The sequence below is a fragment of the Numida meleagris genome, chromosome 14 (genome assembly GCF_002078875.1).
Source record: "Numida meleagris isolate 19003 breed g44 Domestic line chromosome 14, NumMel1.0, whole genome shotgun sequence".
NCBI lineage: Eukaryota > Metazoa > Chordata > Aves > Galliformes > Numididae > Numida > Numida meleagris.
In genome coordinates, this window is record NC_034422.1 from 3,369,001 (window position 1) to 3,395,871 (window position 26,871).

Consider the following 26,871-nt stretch of genomic DNA (forward strand, 5'->3'; position numbering starts at 1 on the left):
ATACGTGGCAGCACGCACCCACAAGCAAAACCACAACACTGCTGTGGATTTTCCCATAAAACATCCATGAGCTATTTCGTAGGATCTCTCTGGCCTTTCAGACATACCTGCTGCCGCACTCACTCAGGGCTTTGGCAAGATCCCAGATGCATCTTCCTGTGAGACCTCACAGGCACTGCTCTGGGGGTCCTACCACTGCAAGGCAATGCTTCTCATCATTTTTTAGCTGAAGGGTTACAAAAAGTAGATGACCCATCTTCTGCTGCACGAGGGCGTGTGCTTGCTTCTCATTTCCAGTCAGAAATGGGTCACTCGCTGCTGGGGGGTGAGCAGCAGCCCTCATGCCTCGGCCTAACGCTGCAGGAAGGCACGGGGGCACGAGCAGCAGCCAAGGGAGGAGCGGACTGTGCACTTCTGGGACAAACCATGATTTCGTGAAGCCTATCCACATCACATACCAGAGAAAAACTAAACGAAATTCAACGATATGGCAACTTTTTACAACTCTCTCCCTCGTGACAGTCACAGTTTCTTGTTGGGATTTATCTTGCAGCGCTGCTTCCTCGATACGGGAACTTCCTTGCAGCTCACTGCAGCACCGCCCGCCCGGCCGCGCGCGCTCCTGCACACGTACGTACACACTTTCCCGCCCATTCTCCTCACGGCACAACCCCGCCCCCGCCGCTCGCGCAGCCGCAGATCCCTTCCCGCCCAGCATCGTCCGCCGTGACGTCAGCAGAGCCGAGGCGGGCTCTCCGTTGCAGTGGGCGCCGCCGGGGGCGCGAGTACGCGTGCGCGGGGCAGAGTCGCCTCACCCCGGGGCGCGGGGGGCGCGTGCGCGTTGCGGGCCCGGGTTTGTCGTGACGTCGTGTGGGGAGGGGTCGCGGCCGCTGCCCCTCGCACCGCGGAAGGAGGGCGGGGCCCGAGCGCAGGGCCCGGCCTGAGCGGGGCGGCGGCGGCCGAGGGCTGAGCGGACCTTCGGGAGCGGCGCTCGGCGAGGAGCTGAGGCGCTTCGGGGATGAAGGACCGGCTGGCTGACCTGGCAGAGGTGAGGGCGGCGGGGGCCGCTATGGCCGCGGGATGTAACGGTCGGGGAGGGGCGCGCGGCCCGGAGCGTTGCGGCAGCGGCACGAGCGCGCCCCCGGGGCGGGAGCTCCTTAGGCCGCGGGGCTCCGGACGTGCCGGGCGCCTTCCGCCTGCCCTGCGGTGCGGGTGGAATCGCTGTGCGGGATAGAGCGCGGGGCGGAGTTGTGGGTGCCCGCTGCCCGCAGCGTGCTTTGGAGACGTGTAGCCAGCAGCGCGTCGGTTCAGCTCTCTGCAGGTTTTATTTCGCCCGTGTTTACAAAATGGAAGCTTGGCGTGTTTACGCGTTCCCTTCCTTCCCCTTACTTGTGCTCTGGAAACGGTGTTCTGGGAAAGCAAATGGGGTAGTTAGAGGGAGGTGCGGTGATGCCGCTCATCAACAGGATGTGGTCTGGTTTAAATGAAAGTTTTCCTGCATGGTTTTTTCACTTTTTTCTAATCTGAAAACAAATAGAAATGGTGAACGCCAGCGTATATTGTATATACTTTCCCTTTTTAGTTAAGCGCAGTATTTCTTTTAGAAGAAATAGAAATTTAAGTTTGCATGTTATTAAAAGTAGTAATGTTTTTCTTGAGCCTTCTTTATAAGGAGGGGAAAATACTACTTGTCAGTGCCTGTGATTTATTAAGATATAACGTTGTAGCTTTTTGAAATTCTTGTTAACACATTGTATTTGGTAGTTAAACAGTGTTAAAATACATGCTGGAGAAAGAAACTGTTACAGGCATGCAGTTCCTATAGCCTTCAGCTAATACTGCATCCTCCTCCCAGCTAATCATGCCTTCTTTAGAAGATGGGATCCTTAGTGTGGTGTTGGACCTGCCAGCTGCCTGATAGATCTCCTTGGCTGTCAGAAAAGGAGCAACCTGATGCTCTGAGGTGTAAGAATCTCTTGAAACACTGGTGTGGTTTGAAGAAACTGTTGCGGGTCAGGGGAAAGCCTGGTGCCTATAAATTCAATGACACCTGGAACAACACCTCTGGAATATGAAATTCTCTAATAAGTATCTAAAGCGGCTTGGAAGACTTCAACTTTAATGTGGGGAATGTTACATAAAAATCAGTCTTTCAAAAAAAAAATGCACTTTTTATATGGAAAACAGAATAATCCATGTGAAAGGGACCTACAAAGATCTAGTCCAACTTCCTGACCACTGCAGTTTTAACCGGAAGTTAAAGCATTAAGGGCATTATCCAAACGCCACCTGAAAGCTGACAGGCATGGGGCATTGACCACCGTGCCCGGCTGTCTGCTGTAGTCTTTGGCCGCCTTCATGGTGAGTAGCTTTTTCCTAATGTTTGATCCAGGCCTCCCTGGTGCAGCTTTGTGCTGTTCCTGTGTGTCCTGACATTGGTTCCCTGAGAAAAGAGCCCAGCACCCCCCCCTGCTTCCTCAGTAAGTTACTGGGAGCAAGGAGGTCAACTCAGAGTCTCCTTTTTCTCCAGACTAGATAAACCAAGTGACTCTAGAGCGCATAAAAATGCATTAAGTAGTATTTTTTACGAGCTAAAGGTTACTTGTGCAACAAAGGTAATGAGTTACTTGGAACAGGCAACCATAAAGATTTACAGTGTCCTGAGCATTGCTTCCTTATACGCCATTCAGTTCTGTGAATTATGTGGGAGTGCGTGTGTAAAGCTGTGGTGTGCAGGGCCAGCTGTGAATCTGGTATTTGCAGTCCCTCAGGTGTGGTTTTTTTCTATCCCAAATAACTTTAGACAGCAAAATTTAGCCTGTAAGTTCTCTGAGCAATTTTTGAAGATGTTATAAGTTGTGCATAGACAGCAGCTAGGCACCTGCTGCATTCTCAGAGTGGGGGTAGGATGGGTGTGGTGGAGCTGTGCCCCTGGAGCTGCTCTCCCTGCAGCATGCTGCTCCAGTCTGTCAGCAGGTTGGCTCTGACTCATTGGGGTGGTGATGGTCACTTCTCTTTGCAGCCTGACAGAAGAATACAGCTCATGATCTAGACTGAGAGTAACTTTGAATAGAATTCAGGGCTAGTAAAAGTAATTTTTAAACCAAAAAGTCTGTTCTGTTTCAAAATTCAGTAATTAATTTGGTAAGGGTTCTCAAGCTAGCCTTATTTCTGCCATTATGAAAGGCATGTGAAATGTTAGAAGTTGAATAAAGCATCCCATCTCAGCTGGGAGCTGAGAGAAATAGTATTGCCCAAGTATCTGGATTTGAAGAAACTTGATGTATTTTGTAAGTCTGAATGTTAGATGTGTGTGGCCCAGATTTCAATCCCAAGGTCAAGGTTAGAGCTGCAAACAGACCATTAGCTTGCTGTTGGCATTAGCAACAGGCTTTTTTTATCAGTTCTTTTTGTAATAGTGCTTATTCTATGGAGATAAGGCCTAGTAGAAGGATTGCGTTTGTGCTAAACTTCATCTTGGATGGACTGTGTGCTTGTCAAAAGAACGTGTCACTTCAGTTGAAGAGTTAGTGAATAAGCTTTGTCTTAGGTATGTGATGATTTAAGAACATAAAGAACACAGGTTGACAAGTCATCAGGTATCTTTCCAGTGCTGATGTTCAAAGTAGACAGTACATAAATCTTTCAACAAATTGTAGAGAGCCAATTCATCTGTCATTCACGTCACTGCAACCAAACGTGAAGGTGAAGTGTATACGGCACAGACTGCAGGCTGCCTGATGCTGCAGCTCAGCTTCGTTGCTGCTGCTCTTGTACAGATGGGACTTGGGAGCAAGATTTTGTATCTTTTGTTTGGTTAAGATTGGCTCAGGTGTTTGGTGTTTTAATAAGATCTGGCCAAAGAAAAAGCTAACATTTAATCTTGTAACCGATGCTATTTTCATTATTTTCATTTCACTATCTAAATAATTTCCTTATAAATAATTAGAAAACATTTTTTACTCAGTAAATGTATGCAGAAGGTGTTCTTTATGTAAATGATGAAATTAAGCATCTCTTAAAATATAGCTCATTGTTGACTTCTGTCTGGTAGCTTTTCAGTGCCATGGTCTTTGATATGAGTAAAAGTTAAGTGACTTCTTCTGGGCATAGACTTCCTCTCATTTTATTAAGCAAGGCTGTTAATTTGTTATAGTCTCCAAGGATGGTTTCTTTAATATTGAGTCACAGCAGTCATGTCTCCAGAAGGAGTAACTACCAATAATCTCTAGGGATGTGACATTGAATTGCAAATGGTCCAGGAGGGCAGTAACATCTCAATTCTTTTCTTTCACTTGGGGCACTGTGGCTCCTATGGAGCATAAAAACCAGATGATTTCTGACAAAAATATTATTATGGTGCTGAATGGACTCCTTGACTTTGCAGGGGAAGAAGAAACAAAAAAACAACCTGCCACAAAGTGAATGAAAGTAAATGAAAAATTTCCTTGAAGATTTAGAGTACCTCTAGCAGATTTTATGCTTAAACCATCAATGAATGTACCTTAGATAATAGCAATGTTTTGACATTAGATCAAATTGCAGAATTATCACGGAAGTAACACATATCTAATTAAATAAAATCGGAAGCAAAAGGCTTATTGGGGAACAGGGCTGGTGTTTGGGAGCAGGAAGCAGGTGTTAGAAGATCTAAGGCAGAGAGGCTTGCAAGAAATACACATTTTGAATGTGAAAATCCTTTAATATTACCTATCTTGTAATTTGTCTTTGTAAGGTGATAATCCATTGTCTGTGGTACGATACGGTAATTTTGTTCTAATTTTGACTCAGTGCAGTTCAAGCAGTCTGTCCTGTACAGAGGGAACTAGAGAACACGAAACTGGAACTCTTCACTTCTGTCATGCGTGGCTCTCTTCCCTTGACCGAATTTGAATCTATTAATATCAAGAACCACATGTTGTGCTGAGCTGACTCATCGTGTAGGGAAGTGCCACTCAGGGAATGCGCTGGGCTGAGTGCTCTGGAAATCTGCGAGAGCCATCACCGGGAGCTGCTGCTTTGCTGGCTCCCCTTCCAAGGATTTATCCATTATGTAATGCATGGATGTTTAGCGTAACTCAGTTATCTCGAAATTGGTGTGGAATAGCAGCCTTGAAAGCACCCAAGGGTGAAACTAGTAAGTAGCTGTTGATAGCTCTTTGTTCTAGCTTTCAGTGTTTGGATCCTTACCTCATGTGTCAGAAGGTCACCAACACCCGTCTTAGCGTTTCTTTGTGAGGATTTCATGTACTGTCTCCGTACTGGTGAAACTGGATATTATTTGTTGGTTCATGTCAGACTCACTGTGGGAATCTCTTTACCCAGTGAGAGAACTTACACATTTATATGCAAAATTGTATTTTAATACTTTTTATGACAGGGAATGAAAACTGTAAGATCTCATATAGACTGGTTCTGTCTTGGAGTTGTTTACAGAGGAGGACGTGCTTCAGCTTCCCAGTTTTATAGTAGTTAGGTAGTAGTCTTTGACCTCTGCTTATTTGTTTTTAGACTGCAGTCCTCAGAAGAGGAACAGCTCCCAACTTACCAGACTGCTGACAAAAATCTATATGCAGAAGCAATATGGAAGAAACCTTAGTTGTGTCAAAACAGTATCCTGAGTTTTAACAGATTTTTGTTACCTTTTACAGTGTAAAGGAAATGAAGATGGAGAGACTGTTATTGTTGAAAAAGACCATTTTATGGATGACTTTTTCCAACAGGTAAAGTTTTACATTCTTTTTGCTATACTTGACTTAAAATTTTCTTTGTGTTTCTTAATTTCTGTTATTTCTCTAAGGTTCTGTGTTAACAAATAATGAAGGCTCTAGAATGTGATTTCCTGCGTGCCATGCAGCCCCTCCTCAGTGTTTTCCTGGATTCTTTTTCATGGCGCATAAATACAAAAGTTAAAAACAACCAACAACTTGACCTGTGATTATTTTAATGCTTTCGTTGACATGTTTCTCTTCTTCTAGGTTGAAGAAATTAGAAATAACATAGCAAAAATAGCACAAAATGTGGAAGAAGTGAAAAAACAGCACAGCATTATCTTGTCAGCCCCAAATCCTGAAGGGAGTGAGTATCACTTGTTCTAGATATCAAGGATGTGTGACTAGAAAGCTAAAACAAACAAATTTGATGTCAAACTAGAACTCAGCAGTTGTTTTCAACGCTTCCTAGTTCAAGGCATGCCTATGCTTGTAGGCGTGTTTCAGTGAACTGGGAAGAAAAGATGTAGAGGGACTTCTGTGGAATAGTTTCTTGTGGAACTGATTTTTGTGATTGTTGAAAATGGAACTTCCGTTTTTAGTTCTTTTTCCCCATATCTTCCCTATTTGTGGATGGGTATGTGTGTATTCTTCAGAGTGCTTTTTGCCAATTGCTTTTTTTTGTTTTAAGTCATAGAATCAGTGATCCTCTGGTTAATGAAGTGTTCATCTGAATGCTTAAAATCATGGTCTTTGCTAACACATCTAATAGAGCACAATTTTAAGCACAAATGCAATAATACATCTGTACTGTGTAGGAACATGACATCACTTGTAATGACATTGCTAGCCATAGGTAATGTCTAAAGATTACTTGAATGTCTTTTGAGAAGGAAACTTTCTGATATGTTGTCGGTCATCAGTAGTTCTGCACTGTTGTGTTTGTTTGTTTGTTTTTTAAGGAACGAAAGAGGAACTTGAAGAATTAAATGAGGAAATAAAGAAGATCGCTAATAAAATCCGAGCCAGGTTGAAAGGTAAGTTGTGGGGAGAAGTAAAACTGCCATCGCTTGTAATGTATTCAGGATGCTAGCAGTAACAGTGTTACAGACTTAATGCATTGCAGCTGAATTTATAACCTTTAACTCTCTTATGTATCTGTACATTGTATTGTCCAGCTCTTGCTAGCTGGTCCCCAAATCTTAAGAAAAACTTAAGAAAATAATTCATTGTTTTAATTGTTGAGCCCTGAATATAACCTTTCAACTTTTTGCGTGAGTGTTGACACAGATTTGGGTCTTACATGGTTTTGAGTTCTATAACTCAACTTACTTAATTGCTGTTGGTATCGAAGCAGATAAGTGCAATGAACGATGATAAGGGCTTCTATCTCCATAAGTTTTGTGTGCTCTTATTTTTTTTTTTTAATACATACCATCAGGACCTTAATCCATCTCTCCCATTCTTGTAGTGCTTCCTCCTCATTGCTTAAGGTCTTGCTCCATGATGTCAGTGTTGTACTGGAACCCTGATTATGTGTTTTTGCAATATCTGTATTCTCCTATTGTTAAACCTTCAGAAAATAAAAAAACTTCCCCATTCTTGCCAACTGATGTGCAGCTAATGTCACTTACATTATTCTTTACTTCATCCTTCCCTAGCAAGCTTCGTAGCTGAAAAATAGCAGGTCTCAGCACAGCCTGCCTGGTCAGGGCAAAGAGCTCCTTTGCAGAAATAACCTAGCAAATGCAAAGTAGTTTGTCTGTAGAAATTTATTCTGTGACTGAAATGCTGTTTTGGGAGAAGATCAGCTGCAAAAAGGTGGTCTGTGTGACAAATGTCCACGTCAGAAACTGCTCTATAGCATCTGTTGTATTTTAAATTTCTTTAGGCCAAGTAATTTTGTTGTGAGTTTCCCCAGAGGTGTTCCTTTACCTCATCAGCATAAGTTTTAAAGTACGTTGACCGTTTGAATATTACTAGATTGCAATTACTGTATGCGTTTATTCTCTAAACAGTAGAATATGGTGTTTATCACTTAAATTGTAAAAGCAACCTATTTTGTTAGATTTTTTTGAGCTGCCCCCAGAGTAAATAGATATTAGTGTGACTCTACAAAAGGTATTGAAGTAGTTACTGCTTTAAGATCTGTACACAGTAATTAAATAGAAAAGTTATAAAAGTTATTTAAAATAGATATGAATTTCGCTCCTCATCCCTCTCCTCACCACCACACACACATACTGACAATGTGCATGCAAGAGAAGTTAAGCGTGTTCATGTGGAGTTGTATGTGACAAAAGTATGTAGCGTTTACAAAACAACTTTGAGCTGCACTATTCAGTTTACATTATCTAATTTGCTCTGTTTACTCTGTTGATTCACAATATTCTTGTATTTGCTCTTAGCTATTGAACAAAGCTTTGATCAGGGTGAAAATGCGAATCGAACATCAGTGGATCTCAGGATAAGAAAAACTCAGGTATGATAACCTCTCAAATTTAAAGAAAATAAAAGGATGTTACTTAATCAGAGAATAAGTTTCACTTTCTTGTTTCAGAACTCCACGTTCTGTTTTATTGAAATTTCAGTACCATTTTTGATTGTTGTACAGTCATATTTGCTCTATTAAGAAAAAATAAACCTTTTTGCACATTTTTAAATCCTAAAAAAAACAGCATTCTGTGTTAGCTCACAAGTTTGTGGAGGTCATGACGGAATACAACGAGACCCAAACTCTCTTTCGAGAACGCAGCAAAGGTCGGATACAGAGACAATTAGAGATAAGTAAGTGACCTCAATATGCTTTGTTAACATAAATAAAATAAATACTTAATTGTTTTATTATTCCTCCCTTTTTTCTTATTACTTAAAGGTGGTGCTAAACACCACGCACCTTGGCTTCTTGAAGCATGTAAATGGGAGAGGAAATATTTCTATTACAGATTAAGAAATAAAAATCCTTTATTTCTTATAGCTTAAGTCTTGTAAAGGAGACATTAAGGTTGCATGCAACAGCTGTTTTCAAGATAATGAATGTATTCTATAGTGGCTGTTAAGAAAAGCCATCCAAATACATAATCAGGAGGTCATCTGTTCTCATGCTGTGCTGTTTCTATCAATAAGAACCTGTTTATTTTTTTGAAAATTCAGCTGCAGTAAAATCAGTACTAACACTAGACATACTCTAATCATTTGTTGAATGATTCACATTCTTATTTCATTATTGATCTTTCTTCATTATTGATAACTGTTGATTCGGAAAGGCACCTAACTTTGACCTACAGCATCTATTTCGGATTATATCCAAAACACCCAGAATACCTTGTAGCTAAAGTTAGACTTCTGAATATTCCCTCTAAAGTCAAATATATATATATTTAATGAAAAATGCAAACAGAAAAGTTAGCAAATTGTAAGATTTAACTTATCATCTGCTTCTCCTTTCTTTTTCATTAGACTTGCACACTGAGTATGATTTAATTCAGCATTTCTGTGTAGTTTATTTGGCAAGTTAAATTCTTTGCTCGTGCTTCTGTGGGAAGGGACCCTAATATCTCAGTACATGGTTCTTTCAAATTAGTTCATAATGACATTGATTTAATCCTTTAGCTTTTCCTCCTCCCTAAAAATATTGAAGGAGGATTTGCAGCATTCTTGGGTATTAATGTCATTAACATAAAAACTGTAATTTCTATCTGATAGGATAGAGTTATATAAGCTAATACAAATCCTTCATCTTCCCATGTAAAATAAGTTGAATATCTGTATATATTGTGTACAATACAAATCACATGAATATGCAATGTAACTCAAGACACTTGCTTTTGTCTTACCACTGCAACAGGAAACATGCAATAGTAAACAACGTAAGTTGTTAGGTGAATTATGAAAACTAAAAATGGAGGTAGTCTGTAGGTAGTAATCTTCTCTATGTGGGATTTGAATGTAACCTAGTGTTAGGTGTTACAGTCTAATTTCTGTAAAGATTCTATCCCTTGCCACAGTGCCTGGTGGGAGGGAGGGAACAGATCAGGTGTCAGTGCAACTTGATTGCATAGGTAAATACTGAATTTTATGTAAATACTCTTTATCTTGAGTTCTTCCTTCTGCAGAACACCCAGCTGGGTTCAGATGTGCGCTGTAAATGTTTCCGATCAAATTCTTCAATTTGACCAAAAGAATCATCAAGAATTCTTCACCCTAGTTTTGAATCTAGCACATTTGTTATCTGACTACTTCTTCATATTTTCTGTTTTTTAAATACAGGACAGTAAGAAGGGCACTACATAAAGTAATGCCTCTTATTTATTTCTGTGGAAACTACAACAGATACGAAGAGCACAATAACGCTATTGGTAGAGCAAATTCTCAGCTACAAAACACTACTTTTCATGATAGTTAGCACTATTAGCTGTGTGTTTTTTGCCCACATTGAACAGGATGCAGCACTCATAGATATCTGTACTAGTGGAGGTAACCCACTGTTGCCACTGCTGAAATTCACCATCCTCTGCCTCCCTGTTCAGCAAGCATCCATGAATGTCAGTGGGTGCAGTTCTGTCCACATGGAGGAATTCAGTGACACACCTTTGCTCCATATGCACTTCCCTGTCAAATGCCATTTTGTCAGGCTGTCCCCTCTGCTGCCGTTTTTCACGTAATGGACATAATGGAATACTGGCAGGGAGGTTTAGCCTGTGCGGCCATCCCACCAACATCTGCCTCTGGTATTGTGGGCAAATATAATAAAACAGGAAGCATTACTTTTGGAGCGGCCCTCATATGTGGTAATGGCTATGTACTGCTTTTTTTTGTCTTGAAGAACTACAATACAAGAATTTTCTCTTAATTGTTATCCTTCTGCAAAATTTTATTCGTTAATATGTGATGTTACATGAAGTACTGTTGTGTTTATTCTAGCTGGAAAGACCACCACTGATGAGGAACTGGAAGAAATGTTAGAGAGTGGTAATCCTTCAATTTTCACTTCTGACGTATGTATTTCTGGTCCAGTCACGTCTATCATCTGTTCTGTTTGTTCTGCTATTTAGAAATGTGTGTCAGTGCTTCAGTACTTAAGGCCGTATTTTTTGTTCTACCAAAGATTATATCGGACTCCCAAATAACTAGGCAAGCTCTGAATGAAATTGAGTCACGGCACAAGGATATTATGAAACTGGAGTCCAGTATACGGGAACTACATGAAATGTTTATGGACATGGCTATGTTTGTTGAGACTCAGGTAAATGAACCCATTAAAATACGTTTACTTAAGTGAGACGGGGTTTTTGTCTTCATCTTTAGAAATATGTAGAAGTAATAGAGATGTTTCTTAGTGTTTTTGGACCACAATTAGAATATATGAAAGTTAATCACTAAAATTTGTTTTGTTTTAAATAAATGCACAATAGAGATGTACTGATAGTACGTGCTTTGGATAACTAAGTGTGGACTTACTTGGCAGTTAGTATCTTAAGTATACTTTCCTCTTCTACATACTGGTATTGCAATACATGCTTGAACGTTTTATGTGTGTTTAAGAACAGCTCTGTCCTGGAATACTGGCTATTGTTGTGGCAATCTAGGATTCTCACAGATATGGTGACTTGTTAGAATTAAATGTAGACAGGATTTTTGCAACTTGCCTGTAATACAAAGGTGTGATTTTTTTTTTTGTTACAACAAGCAAAAATGTAAAGGGATCAGTTGACAAGTCATTCAGTTTGTCACTCATTCATGAACTTTAACTTGAGGTGTGTGTAAACTTGTTATATTTGCAGTCTTTAAATACGTATTATCTAACTAAAATATTGAACTTCAGTTCTTAAAGGTTTTTTATTTCTGCCAGAAAGTGAGAGGAATTATGTTCAGGAGGGAAACTTTCCTGAAAAGGACCTTTTTCTAAATTGAGTTTTGTTTTAAAGTCTTGTGTTGTTTTATTATTAAGTATATAGGCAGGAAAAACTGGTAGTCATTTCCTAATGAACTAGAACTAAACAAAAAAAATTACTTGTGCATCATTCTTTAATGCTTTGCTGTTTACTGCTGCTGATTATTTCTTCTGATGGACAGAAATGCAGGTAATAGATTTACTGTTACTTTTCACCAATCCTCCATTTCATTTCCAAGTTTCATCATCATAATTAATTTGAATTTATATATTGATGTTATAAACACTCAACTTTGTATTTTGCTTCCTGAAGTTACTACTGTATGTGTGGGGTTGGTTTTTTTTGATAACCATTAGACTTTGTATCAAAATAGTCAATATCTCTCCCCACTTGAAAGCACATCAGAGATGTCTGACCTTTAGTATGTCAGTTTTAGACTGAACATCTGAAAACATACCTTTGAATGTGAGGTATGTTTTACCAGTCAATGTTTGTTCCTTCGTAACAGAGAAATACGCCTCCTTTGCCCGTGAATGTCACTTCTTTGTTTAGATCTTCGAGCCCTTGCTTCTCATTCCCATTTTTCCATTGCATATCAAAGCACAAAAAATGACTGCCACTAATGTTGTAAAATATTTTTGATTCAAATAATATTGATATTCTATAGCTTTTTTTCTCAGATTCATGGAACAGGGATCCTCAGATGCCAATAATAAACTTTTTTGTTCAACATTTAATTTTAAGGGTGAAATGATCAACAACATAGAAAAGAATGTGATGAATGCAACAGATTACGTGGAGCATGCTAAAGAAGAGACAAAGAAGGCTGTTAAATATCAAAGTAAAGCACGAAGGGTATGTGGTCTTCTTGTAACTGTTTGAGTCAGCGTGTTAACATTGCATGCCATTAAGCAGCCTTCAGTTTTAGTTGAACTGTTTTGCTGTATTCAGGTAGAATTAATAGGTGTACTTTACTTTTTTTGAAGATTAGGTATTTAAACTTAGAAAACATTGGATGATAATATTTTTGTTATAAATTAGTATATGACAGAGGAAGATTTACCAAAGGATTTCACAAACCAAAACAATGTGGTGAATTTGTATGATAGTTTTAATACTAAAACCTGACATTACTAGCAGAGAAGGGAACTTCCTTTTATTCTTACACCTGTTGTATTAAATATAGTGAAGTGCCAGAAGAACCCACTTACATACTTGTAAGCTGTGTTTTTCCTTTTTGATTGCTATATAGGTATTAATCACAGTAACTTACCTGTGAACACTGTTCAAAAATGATTATTCTTGTACATACAGAAGTATAGAGAAAACGTTATCTCAATTTGAGAATGTTGCAGGCTTTAAAAATGTATGTGGATCTAAAAATTGACTTTTAAAAATTGAAAATACAAGTTTTAATGTGCTTGATATTAAAATAATACCTTGTTTTTGACAGAAAATGTGGATTATTATCATTGTGTCAGTGGTGTTGATTGTCGTAATTGGTCTAATTATTGGTTTGTCTGTTGGTATTCGATGATGCTTGGATAACTTCAGCATGCATGACTTCCTGCCAGTGTGGCAGTAAGTAACTAATCAACTAATTTTGCTTTTATTTTGCTCTGGTAACTTCTTGGTATACTAACCCTTAATATGTTTTCAGTTACTACTGGAGGGGAGGGGGGGCAAATTTGAGATTAATTGGTGACTCCTCCCTCTCTGCATGCTGTAACAGTTCCATGCATGTAGATGTTGAAAACTGACACCTAGTGGTGAATTGCTAAATTTACAGATCGCAGTCATGCTCCTTAAGATCTCTAAACACAAAATGAACTGAGGAGGAAAAAAAAAAACCCACAGCTTATTGTCTCAGTCCTTTGAATTTCTAATATCTTTCAAGTTCACATCAACAAACAGCCTGCACTAAGATACAGATTACTAGTTGCACTTGGAACTTTGTCAGATGTGATTTTCTCTGGTTTTAAACGGAGCTTGCATTGAAGTAGGTGTCTGCAGCCATAAAGCTGGCTATTTTGCCTTGCAGAACATCCTAAAATGAAGCTCTCGTATTAATAGTAGACCAAATGAAACCATGTGACTGTGTATTTGTAAGAATAAGTCTGCAAAGATTCAAACCTGAATTAGAGGCTGTAAATGTGAGAATTCTTTCAATCTTCAGACTTTTGCTATACTAATCTTCTTCTTGTAATAACATCTAGCTAGGCTAAGGAGATAATAGCAATTAACGCTTTTGAATGCAGAAGAAACTCAACTTCCTATCTATGTGTTCTTCAAAATATTTATGAAGTACCATGAGGGAGTATGTCATTTCAGACAGCTAATCAGGAATCCCATTGTCTGTACTAACACCATTTTGATATTAAAGTTTTTTAGTTTTGACACTAAGTTGGAGTTTCTTGTCCCCTTTGGTGTTTGTGCCGACAACAGGCTTTACTGTATTGTTGCTGATAGAAATACATGACCTAATGTTGCACCTTTATGCATATTCATAGAACCTTTTAATTTTTGTGAAGCTCTTCTGAGCTGTTAACTGTACAATGCTTCTAGTGATGTTTTGTTCAATTCCCCTGAGTGCAATTGCAAAGGTTTGAGCTGGCTACAAATATTTATCCAAGGAGGGCAGCCGGAGGCAGTGTTAGTATATTTGACTTGACTTTGATAAGTAGATGTTCGCTGTTGTGGTTGTTTCTATATGTAATTGTATTTACAGAAGTTGTATACGGGTAATAATTATTCTCAAAACAAAAATACAGAATTGTTACACAGGTAGCTTACCTAGTAACTGTGACTATGTATGTTAGAAAAGAATGACTAACAATAGGAAATCATGGCAGTAAGTTTTATTTAGAAAGAAAATCCAAGCACTTAGGATAGATAGCAGTGTTACTAATTTGCTGTGGGTATGCAGATATTTAAGTAGTTCTGTATCTGACTAGATACTTCAATCTTAACTTTTCTTTTTTTTCAGAAATTGATATTCATAATTATATGTGTAACTGTATTACTTCTGATACTTGGAGTTATCCTAGCAACAACACTATCGTAGCAGGCATATTCTAAAAGCTACAAACCTTCAGAAGCTCCAGAAGATATCTTCAGTAAAACCAAACTTCTTTGGATAGAAAATACCTTACATGGATACGTGATGATGACCTATTATTAATGGCTAAAATGAAAATAAAGTCACTCTTAATGTTTACTTATAAATGAAGATTGGAATGTACCAGGTTATGTATATTTTTTGTCATAAACTATACATTTACAGTAAGACTGAAACTTGCTTTTAATTGTTTTGAACTAAAGCAACTTGGATGCTTTCGTATTTCAGTGTTACAAACAGTTTAAATAGGGAGTAAAGATACTTGAGTTTTGACTGTTTGGATTTTTTTTATTCCTACTATTATAATTCTAATCACAATTTTATAACCTTGCCATTGCTGCTTCTAAGTTAGCACTCCTGTGAACATTTTTTTGAGATGTAGCTATGCCTTTAAATATATTTATTCACCTTAACCTGCCTAAGCTTAATACTTAAAAATTATTTCCAGCAAGTGCAAAAATATTTTGTTCCAAAAAGACCACTTAGATATGTACCGGTCTGCCTCCTACATTACACGTTGAAAAGCAAAGACTTTTTTAAAAAACTTAGCAGTTTTTTTTCTATATGACTATGGATAATTGCTTTAAATATTTCCTTGTCTTTATATTAAAAAATGTTTTCTGGTAGAAGTAATACAGATATAAAGCACAAAATTTGAACTTCAGCAGATAATTTTACAAATAGTCTTCATACAAACAAATCTGATGGATCAGTTTAGCCTTATTGCTCGTATGAATGACAAAAATCATACTTGCTTCAATATACCCAAGTTAAGATTTGGTTTTTTTCAGAAGCTCACTGATGTTGCGGTGTGAGTATAGCACATGGGAAGAATAAACACTCAGAAAACTCTGAAACGTAATGCAAACTAAGACACTGATTTGTTACAAAATGTATGTATTATATAACAATATGAAGTGTTTTAGTATATATGCATCTGTGTTGTAATACTAGCTTGCAAGACCTGAAAGCTTGTAAGACTTCAAATGTAACCAAATAACTGCATTTAATGTTAAAAGTTATTTTTGTATTTTGCGTGTAAAATATTTGTAACTTGAATTTTTGATTTCTCGTTGTTTAGAATATCCATGTAGATATGTAGATATATTTACACTGTAAGAGAAATAGAGGAAATTACAGCGTGTGCCTTTTTAAACGTGATCTAAAACAATGCTTGTCAATGTTTCCAAATATTAAACTATAACATGAATTGCAATAACTCAGATTAGAATCCTTGGACTTAAGTTTTATGGGAAGTGTCTGAGATCAGTTATTCACTAAAATGTAATTCAGTCTTTTTTACATCATAAAATTCAGCAAAGTTTACAATATATATTGTATGTATGAATATTCCTGCTTTGTCCAATTATACTGTGAATATGCTGGAGCTATTCAGATGTCAAACATTAAAAAATAATTTTAAAAATTCTCTTTTGCAAGCCAGCCGTAAAGAAGTTGCTTGAAGAAATTAACTTCATTAATGAACAAATTTTTTTACTTTGAAGTCCAGAATGCTCACCAATGGTTGTGGGGAAGTTTACATGCAAAGTAAGGAAAGATTGGTTACATTTGTAATCATTCTAGGTAATATATTTTCTGTTCTATGGTTTTCTAGATTTTAAAAAATATTAATTATTTATACAGATACTAAGTATGCTGGGGAGGGGGATCAGTTCTGTTCAGCAGCTGCTGGTTATCTAAAATAGTGCTCCAAATCCAGTCATGTTGATTCATTTCTTTATTTAATTGATAATGCAGTACCTTGCCTACTAAGAACAGATATTAGAATATGTCACTCCATGCATTTTTATTTTCTTTTGTTATATAGCTGCCTCTGTTTAAAACCTTGTTTTTCACATAAACCTCTTCATCCTGTTAATATTGTGGAGGAGGACATCTCTAACCTATGCACGAATAAATTTATCTAAGCAAGTATCTGGTGGCTATTTTTATATTCATGATGTTATTGTGACCTTTGTGAATATTTCCAGTAAGTGTTTGAATAAGGTATGCAAAAGCATACCAGCACACATGTCAAACAACTGCTGTGTCTTATTCATTTACAGTATTCCTGTATAACTTGATTAAATATTAAACCTGAAAAATAGAGTAATTGTATCTGCATAGAGATATTCATATATTTAAAAAAAAAAAAAAAACCCTATAGAAGTGCATCTTCACTATACTGAATTGAAATGATGACCTTGCTTGCCTGCCCCAGCTTCTCAGTTAGTAAATAATTGGAAATGTTGGAATAGATTCAGAGTTTTGATGTACAAGTGTACTGGTTATTCACCAGTGTCTTTTCAAACACAGTCTGAAACTGTTTGTCAGTGTTTCCAAATATTTAAAATTTAGATTGCAGATTGCCACTCTAATAGCTTCTTGCTGACAAGGCATTGAATGGTGTTGTCTGAGAGGTGATGGTGTAACCTGTTCTTTCTCCTCCAGCTGTGTGCAGCACTACTGCCTCTCACCTGCCTGCTGGTCTCCAGCAGCAGTGGTGAGCAGCAGCAAGCAGTCTGCTTGGAGCTGACAGCTGCAGCCCCACGGGCTGGGAGGAGCAGTGCCCGCACTGGGGCTTGTCTCCTGGTGCCTTTTCTCCTGCTTGTGAGTGTCACATGCTGAGGTGGGAACCTTCCCATGGTCAGTGCCATAGCAAAAGCAATAGTGTAATATTCTTTGAGAGGGAAGATTGGCTGTGCTCTTTTTGTGGCTTGGGAGCTTTTTCAGAGAATTTTTAAGAAAGAATGCCTATGGCCTTATCAGTTTAATTTGATTCAATGCTATCTTCATATAGAAGTAAATTTTCTTAGCTTATTTAACAATCTAACACCAGCGGAGATGTGCTTGGGAGTAAATAACAATGCACTAAAATGCTGGGAATTGATGAATTTGTCTGATTGTAAGATAACTGAGCAGTTATGCTTGACTTTGGGGGGGGGGGGGGGGGGAAGCCACAAATACAGAAAGAAGCAGCCAGCTGAGCTTAGTGTGGATTGTAAGAGAAAGCCTTCAGGGTTTTTTCTTTTCTTTTTTTTTTTAAAGAGTTATGTTACCTAATGTTAAACTTGATTTGATACATTCATCTGGCTTGTTAAGCGACTTCTACAAATAACTGGGCATGCTTCATGCTGCAGTCAGTGGGTCAGCCTTTGCACCTGTGAATCAGCTCAGTCTTTTCTGTCACATACAGTAACTGTCTCAGTTGCAGTGTCACTATTTTAGTTACCTCTGTCAAACATGCAAAGTCCTTCCACACGCACGGTAGTAGTGTGACATTTACAAATCAGCTTTTTGGAATAAAAAGACCATTTTGTAAGTGCTTATAACTAGGTTTTGAAGAACAAAAGTGCTTCTCAAAGATTTTTTTAAAAAGGAAGTATACAGAAATGGTAAGTAGAGACAAAATAATTGCATATTTTAAAGAACGTTCTGATTTCAATTATTGGCTGCTTTTGAATCCAATTTTTTTCTTTCTTTAAAGGAGGAAAGGAGGATTTTGATGTTTGTTAGTAAATAGCTCTTAGAACTGCAAGTTATGATATGAGTTGCTAACAATATGTAGCAGACTGTGGGCTGGGAAGAAAGCAAGGGTTATGCATAAGAAAATAAACTATATTTACTATATACAACTTTCAGAGAGAACAGGAAAGTATATTGGCTCAGCCCATGCTAGCTCTGGTAAACTGAGCTGGACCACTTTAACAGGGCAGCTCAGTTTAGAGAACATGTCTGAATGAAGATGGGCTCAGTAGAGGGGCCATTTCTATAACAGCTCTCTAAATTTACAGTGCTTACACGGAACTTTACAGGCAACTTCGATGCTAGGTAACCTAGTCTTACTGTGCAGAACTATTGACTTTCTGTAGTTAAAAGGTTTTTAGTATCTTGATTCTGCTGTTATGTAATCTGCATTGATGTTTTTAACACTGCATATGTTTGTTATGGGAATCATATCTAAAATTCCTGAAATCATACATGGAGGCTGGTAGATGACAAAACATACAAGACTATTAAGTTCACAATGTTGATGTCTTATGCATTTGCTACAGAAGTATTGTAGCATCTTATTAAGTGGTGATAGCTTAATAAAGCAGGGAAGGAAGACAACTGTAAACTAAAGGAAAACAAGTCAACATTTACCAGCCTTCTGCTGTAATGGACTCTTGCAGGCTTACTGTTAATCCCCAGATACTCCATCATGTGGAAAATGTGTGTAAATGCTGACAGGGCAGCAGTACAGTGGATAGTACAATGACGAAGAATGCTTCCTTGGATTTAAGTATTCTGAGTTTATATATTTGAATTTGTATTGAGTAAGATCCCTTTCCTCTATACTGTTCACTTTTTATTTTAATAAGCACTGATTAGGGATTGGAAACTAACATCTGGGAGGCATTTTCATTCTAGCCTTTTTGGTGAAAATTTTTGTTTTGTAACATATTTTGAATACAAATCTGAATTTTGCAATAATAGAATACATTTAATATCTATTACTGCAATCCTTATATACTGTAGAATTGTATCAGGGCATATAGCAGCACTCTAGGCATGCATATCTATCTAATGTTAGCTCTCTAGCCTCTGTAAAAACTTCTCTCCATTCCCTCTGTAGACTATACGGTTTCTGCTGATCTCCCTTTTCAAAATTTAAGTAATCACCTTTTTGAAAATTAATTCTCTTATTGCTGATTTTTCTACCTTGTCTTTTCTGTCTAAATGATTGAATGATGACTAACTTGCTCTGCAGATGTTTTATTCTTGCTACTTTATTTAATGGACTTCTGGCAGAGGCCTTTTAAATTACTATGACTCTGAAGTAGCAGCCTTCTGCAGTGCAGCACACCTACTTGGGACCTGCTCAGGGAAATATTTGCCACTTCTTCATGGCATTGTTTTAATTGCTGGCAGTACTCACAGAATGCTGTTGAAAAAGAGATACTTCCCAAAATGCAGACTTCCTTAGCTTTTGAGCCATCTCACTGCAGGTCTTAAAGTTTCTTCCAATTTCTTCCGTTGGTCTTCTGCTTTCCTTCTGTTGATGCCATTGCTTTTAGAGGCACTGTCTATTCTATTAGTGAATCTACTTCATGGTATCTGTAGTGAGGAAAAGCAATGGTATGCATGCCTACTAAACAAGGACAATTACTGACGATAGGGACTGATCTTAGTTTTATCCACATGGCTGCCAACCATCTTAAAAGGGTAAATATAGCTGCTAGGAAACTGATCTAACTGAATCTAACTTGAAAGCAAGCTGAGGAAAAAAAAATACATAGATGAAAAATCAAACAGCTTTTAACCTTCTGAAAAGCTGTAGAGGGAAAAAAAACAGCCTGGTTCTAAGTTCATGCAGATTTAAACATCGCATTTCCAGCTCACATGCTCTTGATTTTCCCTTTTGGCAGTTTGTTCAGATTAGAGTTAGTGGATGGAATCTCAGAGGAGAATAAAAGCCAGTGTTTTGAAAACTAATGAAGTAATTATCCAAAGCATTATTTACAATGATTACTTAGAAGATAATGAGACCCTTTAATTATGTTTGTTCTGCATAGCTAGCCTTTCAATAATTCAGAGTACTACTGTTCAATTTCCTCTATATTCACTTTGCACATTTTTGTTTGGAAAACTGTCACAGCTGTTTGTTATGTGCAAGTATGGGCCCTTGTTCTGGATGTCGTTTGTCACACGAGGATCACCTGCTCCCTTCAGCTGGAGTAGGAGGCTTTTAAGTTCAGGCTTCTCTGACCCTTCAGTGTAGTGCAGAACAACATAAATGCGGGGTGAATCGAAGCTGAACCTCTGAAGGGCTGTGTTGTGGCTTGGAAGTAGCACTGCTACATGGTAACATATGCATTAATGCAGTAAGTAAGGTTTCTGCTACTGTTTATCTCTTTACAGGTAAAGTTTGAGTTTACTTTCATTTAGGGACTCCTTAATTTTGTTTGAAGTATAAGTTGTTTCTTTTTAAGAGCTTTACTCACTTGTCTATAAAAAATGCAGAACATCATTAGTATTTTAGCAGCTAATAAATATTTCACTAGTATTTTCATAAGCATTCGTGAACCTGCTGCTAAAATAAGACAGTTCTGCTTAAGCACATGCCTAAACGTTATGGTCCCCAAGGAGATCCATCTTTTGTCACAGGCTTTATCTTAATTTGGTACACCAATGAAGCACAGACTCGCTATGTGCAGTGATGCTACTCCACATTAGTAGGGCAGATGATGTAGTCATTGATGCTTAGAAATCAATACGAATGTTAATCCCAGAGAGGCTCCACGGGCTTGGAGTTTGTCTGCTGGCAGTTTATTTAGAGTCAAATCGACTCCTGTTGGAATCTTTCCATCGACTTGGAGAGATGCTGCAAAGGGCAGCTGATCTTATACTTACCTTTGATTACTTTGAGGCAGATATGCAGCCTAAGCAGAAGCATATTTTAATTATGCTGGAATATATTTTAAATGTACAGAAACAGAACCATGGCAGAGTAAGGTAGAAGTTAAAATTCCAAAGAGCACATTAAGCAATATGGTGTTCTGTTTCGCTTGGTCACTGTGAAATCAAATTTTAAAATAGTGCATTTAAGTAGTGAATTCCTCTGTACAAACGTGTCAAGAATTACATTGCTCACTGTGGGTGTTAACTGTTACTTACATATAGGAGTCATATATGTCTCAGTGGCTAGTACAAAAAGTTCTAGTTTCAAAGGGTCAAAAACACTGTGACTACTCATTTGCAATACAACTGAGAACGCTGACCCAGCCTCCCCAAAACTTGGATTAAAGACACAAGGTGGGCCATGAATGTTTTGGAAGGAAGAGAACAAAGGCGTTGAGAAAGGAAAGGAGAAATATTTGAGTAATATGTCTGTTGCCTTGAAGTTGTAACTAGTGAAATGATACTGTCTGACTTGATTAAGTCAGAAGACCTGTATATGCCAATGTGAGCTTCTCTCCAGGGAGTTGAAATGCTCTCAAGCCACTTTTTCCCCTTTATTACAGAAGAAAGCTATCAGTCACATTCTGGATCATGGCAATTCTGTACTGGATTCCCCCAAGTCAAACCAATCATTTCCAAAGGCAGCTAAGTCCTTGATTAAAGATCAAGAGGAAGACAAAGTAGTGAGTAACCTTTTCCAATCTAGGCTATGTCAGAACTCGTTTGAAAACTTGCCTGGTGTTTCTTGTTGGTTGTTTTCTTGTTATTGTTATATTATTTCCTTTTTTTGAGGTGTGATATTATAAGTAAATGTATATAATAAGCACTTTTATTAAACTCTTAATGTATATATATTTTAAGAGCTATACGAAGCCTTGTTAACAAAAGGCTTTCTGTTATAGGATTAGTATGCAAACTAATTAAAACAGAAGAACCCTACTGCTTGGTATGTAGCTTAGAAAGGGTAGGTCAGAAAGTACCTTGTTTGTGAGCAGTAACAGTATAACACTTGCACACCTGATCTGACTACAAAGGTGGGCTATTTTGGATACACTGTGCCTGAAATCATATACTTGTATGAAAGAAGAGTTGCTCTAGAGCTTGTGAAGCTTCTGACAGGAGGTGCCCTCTTGATGTCCCTGGTGAGTCTGAAGTGAGATGTAGATCATGGTTAAAGCCTAAGCTCACAGGCCCAGGAGGCTATGGCTACTCTTTCAATCTGTCCCTCTTTCTTTCATCTCTGTTGAGGAAATGTTTTTATCTCCACAACAAATAATTCATATTAAGAATTCTAGTTTAGTATGTACTCTCTGACTTCTGGGTTTGCCGAAGGGCATTGCAAAATTGTTTCCACAAAATGCCTGGTGGATCTGTATTCAGTTATGTTACCCACTTGATATCCTCATGACCCTCATCAATACATTCTTAGGCATTTATTGTTAGAATAATTGCAGTTCCTTCTCACATTCCCCACATTAAAAAGTCTCTGCTTTCTAAACTGCCTACGAAGCGGCACATCCATTTTTTAAATAAATTAATTTGCATGTGTAGAAGAGTACATTTAGCCTACGCCTACAATATAAAGCTTTTTTTAACCTACAGATACTGCTCACAAGACTATAAAAAAAAAAAAATAGTCACCTAAAACTTGGTTCAGAACCCTTATAATGACTGTAGCAAGTTCCTACAAAGGACTGTGAAGTTATTTAGTAGCATAATGTGTGATCTGCATTTCTGAAATGGTTGGATAATTGACAGCCTATGTATGAATTTTGGAGGCTAATTTTAGGTTACAGTAATCTTGCCCTGTGCCTGAAAACTTGATACCACACGGTCAGGTCACCCACTCTGCCAGGACAAGTTGGGAGAATGGCTCTGATGTTCCGTGCAGACCCAGAGCATGACAGCTGGGCACGTTTCTGTTCACTTGATTCTGGAGCTGTTCATAAGGCTTTTGTCAGAGTCCCCATTTATACGGTTTTCCCCCAGAGTATTTTGGAGATTTTCCTTGCAATATGAGGGAAATAAAAAGGTGGAACAAATTAGTCATAGTACAAAAGAACAGGTAAAATCATAGGAAGATAAAATTCAGCAAGTGTTGATATGTACTTTTAATTACAGCTGATATATGTGGTTTTTTTGTTTTTGTTTTTAATCCTGAGAAGTAGTGGAGATTATTGTAAACTTCAAGTGAATTTGAAGAAAATAAAGGCAAAGCCCCATTGCTGCCCTGTAATCCAGCTGGATTCAGAACCTATATACAACAGACTTGGGTTTAGCTAATAGATTGGCTTTCTACATTTTTCTCATCTAAGTTGGTTCATTGCTAAACTAGAAGCAAGCATGTGCTATAAAGGATGACTCACAGACTTGTGGGCCAGGATGCTTTTCTTGCTTTTTCCATTGAGCATTTTTTATACTCGGACACAAATAAGTGCTCTTGTTGACTTCCCTATCATCTAGTACCGGGAAAGTAAATCTGAAATTATTTTGATTACGTTACAATATATTTTTTGTGATTAAAGAAGTATTGGTTAATTGCCATCTATGATAAACTTTTAAGTTCTGAGCTTACACATTGATGCATATAGCACTGCCACTCAATATAGTAACATATAAAAGGAAAACAACTGAGTTGTGTAGAATAGTGCTTTTTTAAATAAATAAAAATGTATGTGATGTTCTTATTTAAATGAATGATTTATTGCGGTTTGAGAGAAAGCCAACAGCTTTGTGAGGAAGGGAGGATTCAGGGACATTAGCGGTTTGGAAATGGGAGCTAGGATAGGAAAATGGTTTTCCTTTTTCTTCCCCTACTCTTGGACGGTGAAATAAGCTATAGGAAGAGAAAGGGGGAAAGAAGTTATGGGCAAGGCTGGGAAGTAGCAGCTCCCTTTGAGCAAACCTTCATTTTGCTTTTCCTTGTGGTGGTAGTACCTGATGTCAGTGCCAACCCTGCTGCTGTGCAGATTGCTCCCATTAGCATCGGCATTATCTCCCTTCCTCCCTCACCATCAGCAGCCACAGTGAGCTGTGCCAGCTTTATGCCTGCAGCCAGCTCTGGTCCTAGCCAAGACCTTGTTCAGCTTTATTTCTCTTTTGAATCTGGTTTTATTATACAGCAGTCTAGTAAAGAAAAGGTATTCATACTTGTTTGCAGTTCCTGCATGGATGATATAAATGGTCTTATTCAGTGTCCTGCAATAACTTTCCGGAAAAGTTTTTTTTAAAATTCTCATCAAAATGCCTTTACATGCAGTAACTTCCTCTGTATACAGTTCTATGCTCTCATCTCTCAAATATGTGTACATTTATTCTATATATTTGCTACCTCTTCCATTTCAGTGTCTTTTGAGATGTTGTTTCCCACTATCAAAATGTCAAGTAAAGAAAGAAAGAGAGTGCAAGAGGAGGGAAAGCTGCATTCATTGTTCAGAAAGGACTTCTGGATTCCTCCCAATTGTCCTGGGCTATAACTAGCAGGAATCATGAAAGCTAAAACTGTGACAGATGGTTTGCGTTTGTAGTATGAGTGGTTCTAATGACCACCTTTGGTTCACAAAGAGTGACTGCAGAACAGCTACTAGAAGGCTTCTTTTCAAACTCAAGCAGCTATCTGCTTTATTAGAAACAATTCACTTTTCCTTTATATTTGGTTTGTTTTGCTGCTTTTTCCTTCTACTGTATTCTGGTAGAAATTAGAGCGTTAGGGAAAATAATTGACTCAACTTCCTCTTCTGCAGAGAGGTCCAAATTTTCCTAATATGAAATCCACTCCCCAAATGGTACAAAATGCCAAGTCATGCTGATGAAATAGAGACAGCCAGACTCAAGATTGGCAGAGAAAGGATGAAAATAAGGATAGTGGTGTTTGGAAAAACAGATCACTTTAGTTTACCCTTTGGGAGCAGCCTAAGTTATCCTAGATTATATGTTAATAAAGTAAAATGACATCTGCTTCACTAGTGCTTGTAAGACAGCATGCAGAGTGAGTGACAACAGGAACCTCCATTATGAAGTTTCCTTTAAATGTACATAAGCAGAGGAAAGAGGGATCAACCTTCCTGAAAGAATACTGAACTACAGTGAACTGAGCAATATGGTATAAGGCCATTTCCCTAGCTGCTTGATGTTTGTTTAGGCTTTCAAGCTCAATGATGCAAGACTTGCTCATATTGAGTGAAGCACACTGTAAAGTTTGTGTGATTTCAGCAGTATCTTGTAATTTAAAAAAGCAATCCATGCTAAGCTCTCTAGTACACTTCAAATAACAACGAATAATAATACGTATTTACTCTGTACCCTGTCATTCTGAATTGGGTAACAGTAGAAAGAACAAAGGTCCCACACTTTGTGGTTCTTTATCCTCCTTAATTCCAGGGATGTAGCAGAAAATGCACTCTTTTGCTAGAGTAATCTGATGAAGTAATGCCACTTTACGTAGACCCAACATGAGCTTCTTCCTAGGATTGAAAAATAGACAAAATGCCATGCAAGGAGCAAAATGCTTCTAATAATATCACTTATAATTTGGTTTGCAATGGTGCCGAGTCTATCACTTCGTAGCACTAGCCCTCTTGACACTATGCTGAGCACTGTGCAGACACGGGACTGGTGACTGGGCTCTGCCACAAACATACTGTATAGTCAGTTGTTGAGTGAAGGGCACATTTAATTTGTTCCATCGGCCTTCTTCAGCTTCAAGACTGCACTTTGAATCTTGTGCTTTACTATGCAAGAGCAAATTTATATAATACCAGCCAAATCACTGAGACATTTTAGATGTGTTGCAATGTGTTTTAACGAGATGTGACGCATTATGTTCCACAGTCCAGAAAGGGCAACAGGAAAGCAAAACAAACATCGGAAAAGCTTCCACACTTCCGACCTGAGGACAGAAGCAGACGGAAAGGTAGCTCAGTAACTCCTAAGAGCATCAAGGTAAGGGACTGTTACGTGTGTGAAGCCTTTCAGTGGCCTTACTGCCAATTGCTGAAGCAGCTCTCATGGCGTTGGCCCGAATCAGGGGCCAATCAATTTTGCTTCCCTGGTATGAGTATTTTGGTTTTATGGTCTAGCACAAACTACTCCTCTGTCCGCAGTTTTAGATAAAGGAAGCAGTGAAGATATTCTCGAGGTTCTCTTGCAGCTGAGACAGAGCACCCCGTTTACCCCCAGAGGAACCGCTTTTCCAGTGACGCTGGGGGGCATCAGTGGTCGGGAAGTTCATCTGATGTTTATTCTGTCTCCTCTTTTCCATTTGCTAATTGACCAGCTCTCCTGAGCTCTCAGTGCTTCTCTCTTCAGCAAATACAAGCACATAAAAATTGCTTTTAAAAAAAATCAATAAACACTTAAGTGTTTGGCATCTCTCAAACTTCTTACTGCACCGTTTACTCAACAGCTTAATGTTTAACAGAAGCAACTTGCCTGTTAAATACTCATGTGCAAATTTAGCAGGTATGACACATCACAGTTTAATTCAATTTTTCTCACTCTTTTCACTCATGACAAAATGAACTGTTTCAGAGCTCCGCGCGCAGCGGGGCCACCTCAGGCGGCGGCGCGAGGCGGGAGAGCAACGACTGCGGGGCCGCGAGGTGCAGGGGAAAGGGCGGGAAGCGGCCGTGCAGCGCTGTGCTGAGCAAAAAGGGCGGGAAGCGGCCGTGCAGCGATGTGCTGAGCGAAAAGGGCGGGAAGCGGC

General features: G+C 38.5%; 1 protein-coding gene and 1 long non-coding RNA gene across 5 annotated transcripts; both read left to right on the forward strand.

Moving 5' to 3' along the window:
• Positions 728-16,658, forward strand: STX2 (syntaxin 2). 3 transcript variants are annotated; one of them, XM_021412533.1, is made up of 11 exons: positions 728-1,048; positions 5,652-5,723; positions 5,979-6,078; positions 6,674-6,748; positions 8,120-8,193; positions 8,390-8,498; positions 10,635-10,708; positions 10,819-10,956; positions 12,350-12,460; positions 13,059-13,107; positions 14,592-16,658. In XM_021412533.1, exons 1-11 carry the CDS (start codon positions 1,019-1,021, stop codon positions 14,681-14,683), a joined length of 924 nt encoding a protein of 307 aa, XP_021268208.1. In that variant the 5' UTR covers positions 728-1,018; the 3' UTR covers positions 14,684-16,658. The 3 variants fall into 3 exon arrangements, with proteins under 3 accessions (XP_021268208.1, XP_021268206.1, XP_021268207.1); XM_021412531.1 differs by having other exon boundaries at positions 736-1,048; positions 13,059-13,186; XM_021412532.1 differs by lacking the exon at positions 13,059-13,107 and having other exon boundaries at positions 739-1,048.
• On the forward strand, positions 17,721-26,544 carry LOC110406176. Of its 2 annotated transcripts, XR_002443315.1 has the most exons (4): positions 17,721-20,590; positions 21,731-21,850; positions 25,998-26,108; positions 26,270-26,544. It is a non-coding gene; the product is annotated as an uncharacterized LOC110406176 (long non-coding RNA). The 2 variants fall into 2 exon arrangements; XR_002443314.1 differs by having other exon boundaries at positions 21,731-26,544.

What these genes read in the sequence shown, in the direction of transcription:
- STX2 (XM_021412533.1), top strand. Translation starts at nt 1,019, where the DNA reads ATGAAGGACCGGCTGGCTGACCTGGCAGAG. An exon ending in GGCTGGCTGACCTGGCAGAG is followed by an intron (nt 1,049 to 5,651) that starts GTGAGGGCGGCG and finishes TACCTTTTACAG; the next exon opens with TGTAAAGGAAATGAAGATGG. An exon ending in ATCAAAGTAAAGCACGAAGG is followed by an intron (nt 12,461 to 13,058) that starts GTATGTGGTCTT and finishes TGTTTTTGACAG; the next exon opens with AAAATGTGGATTATTATCAT.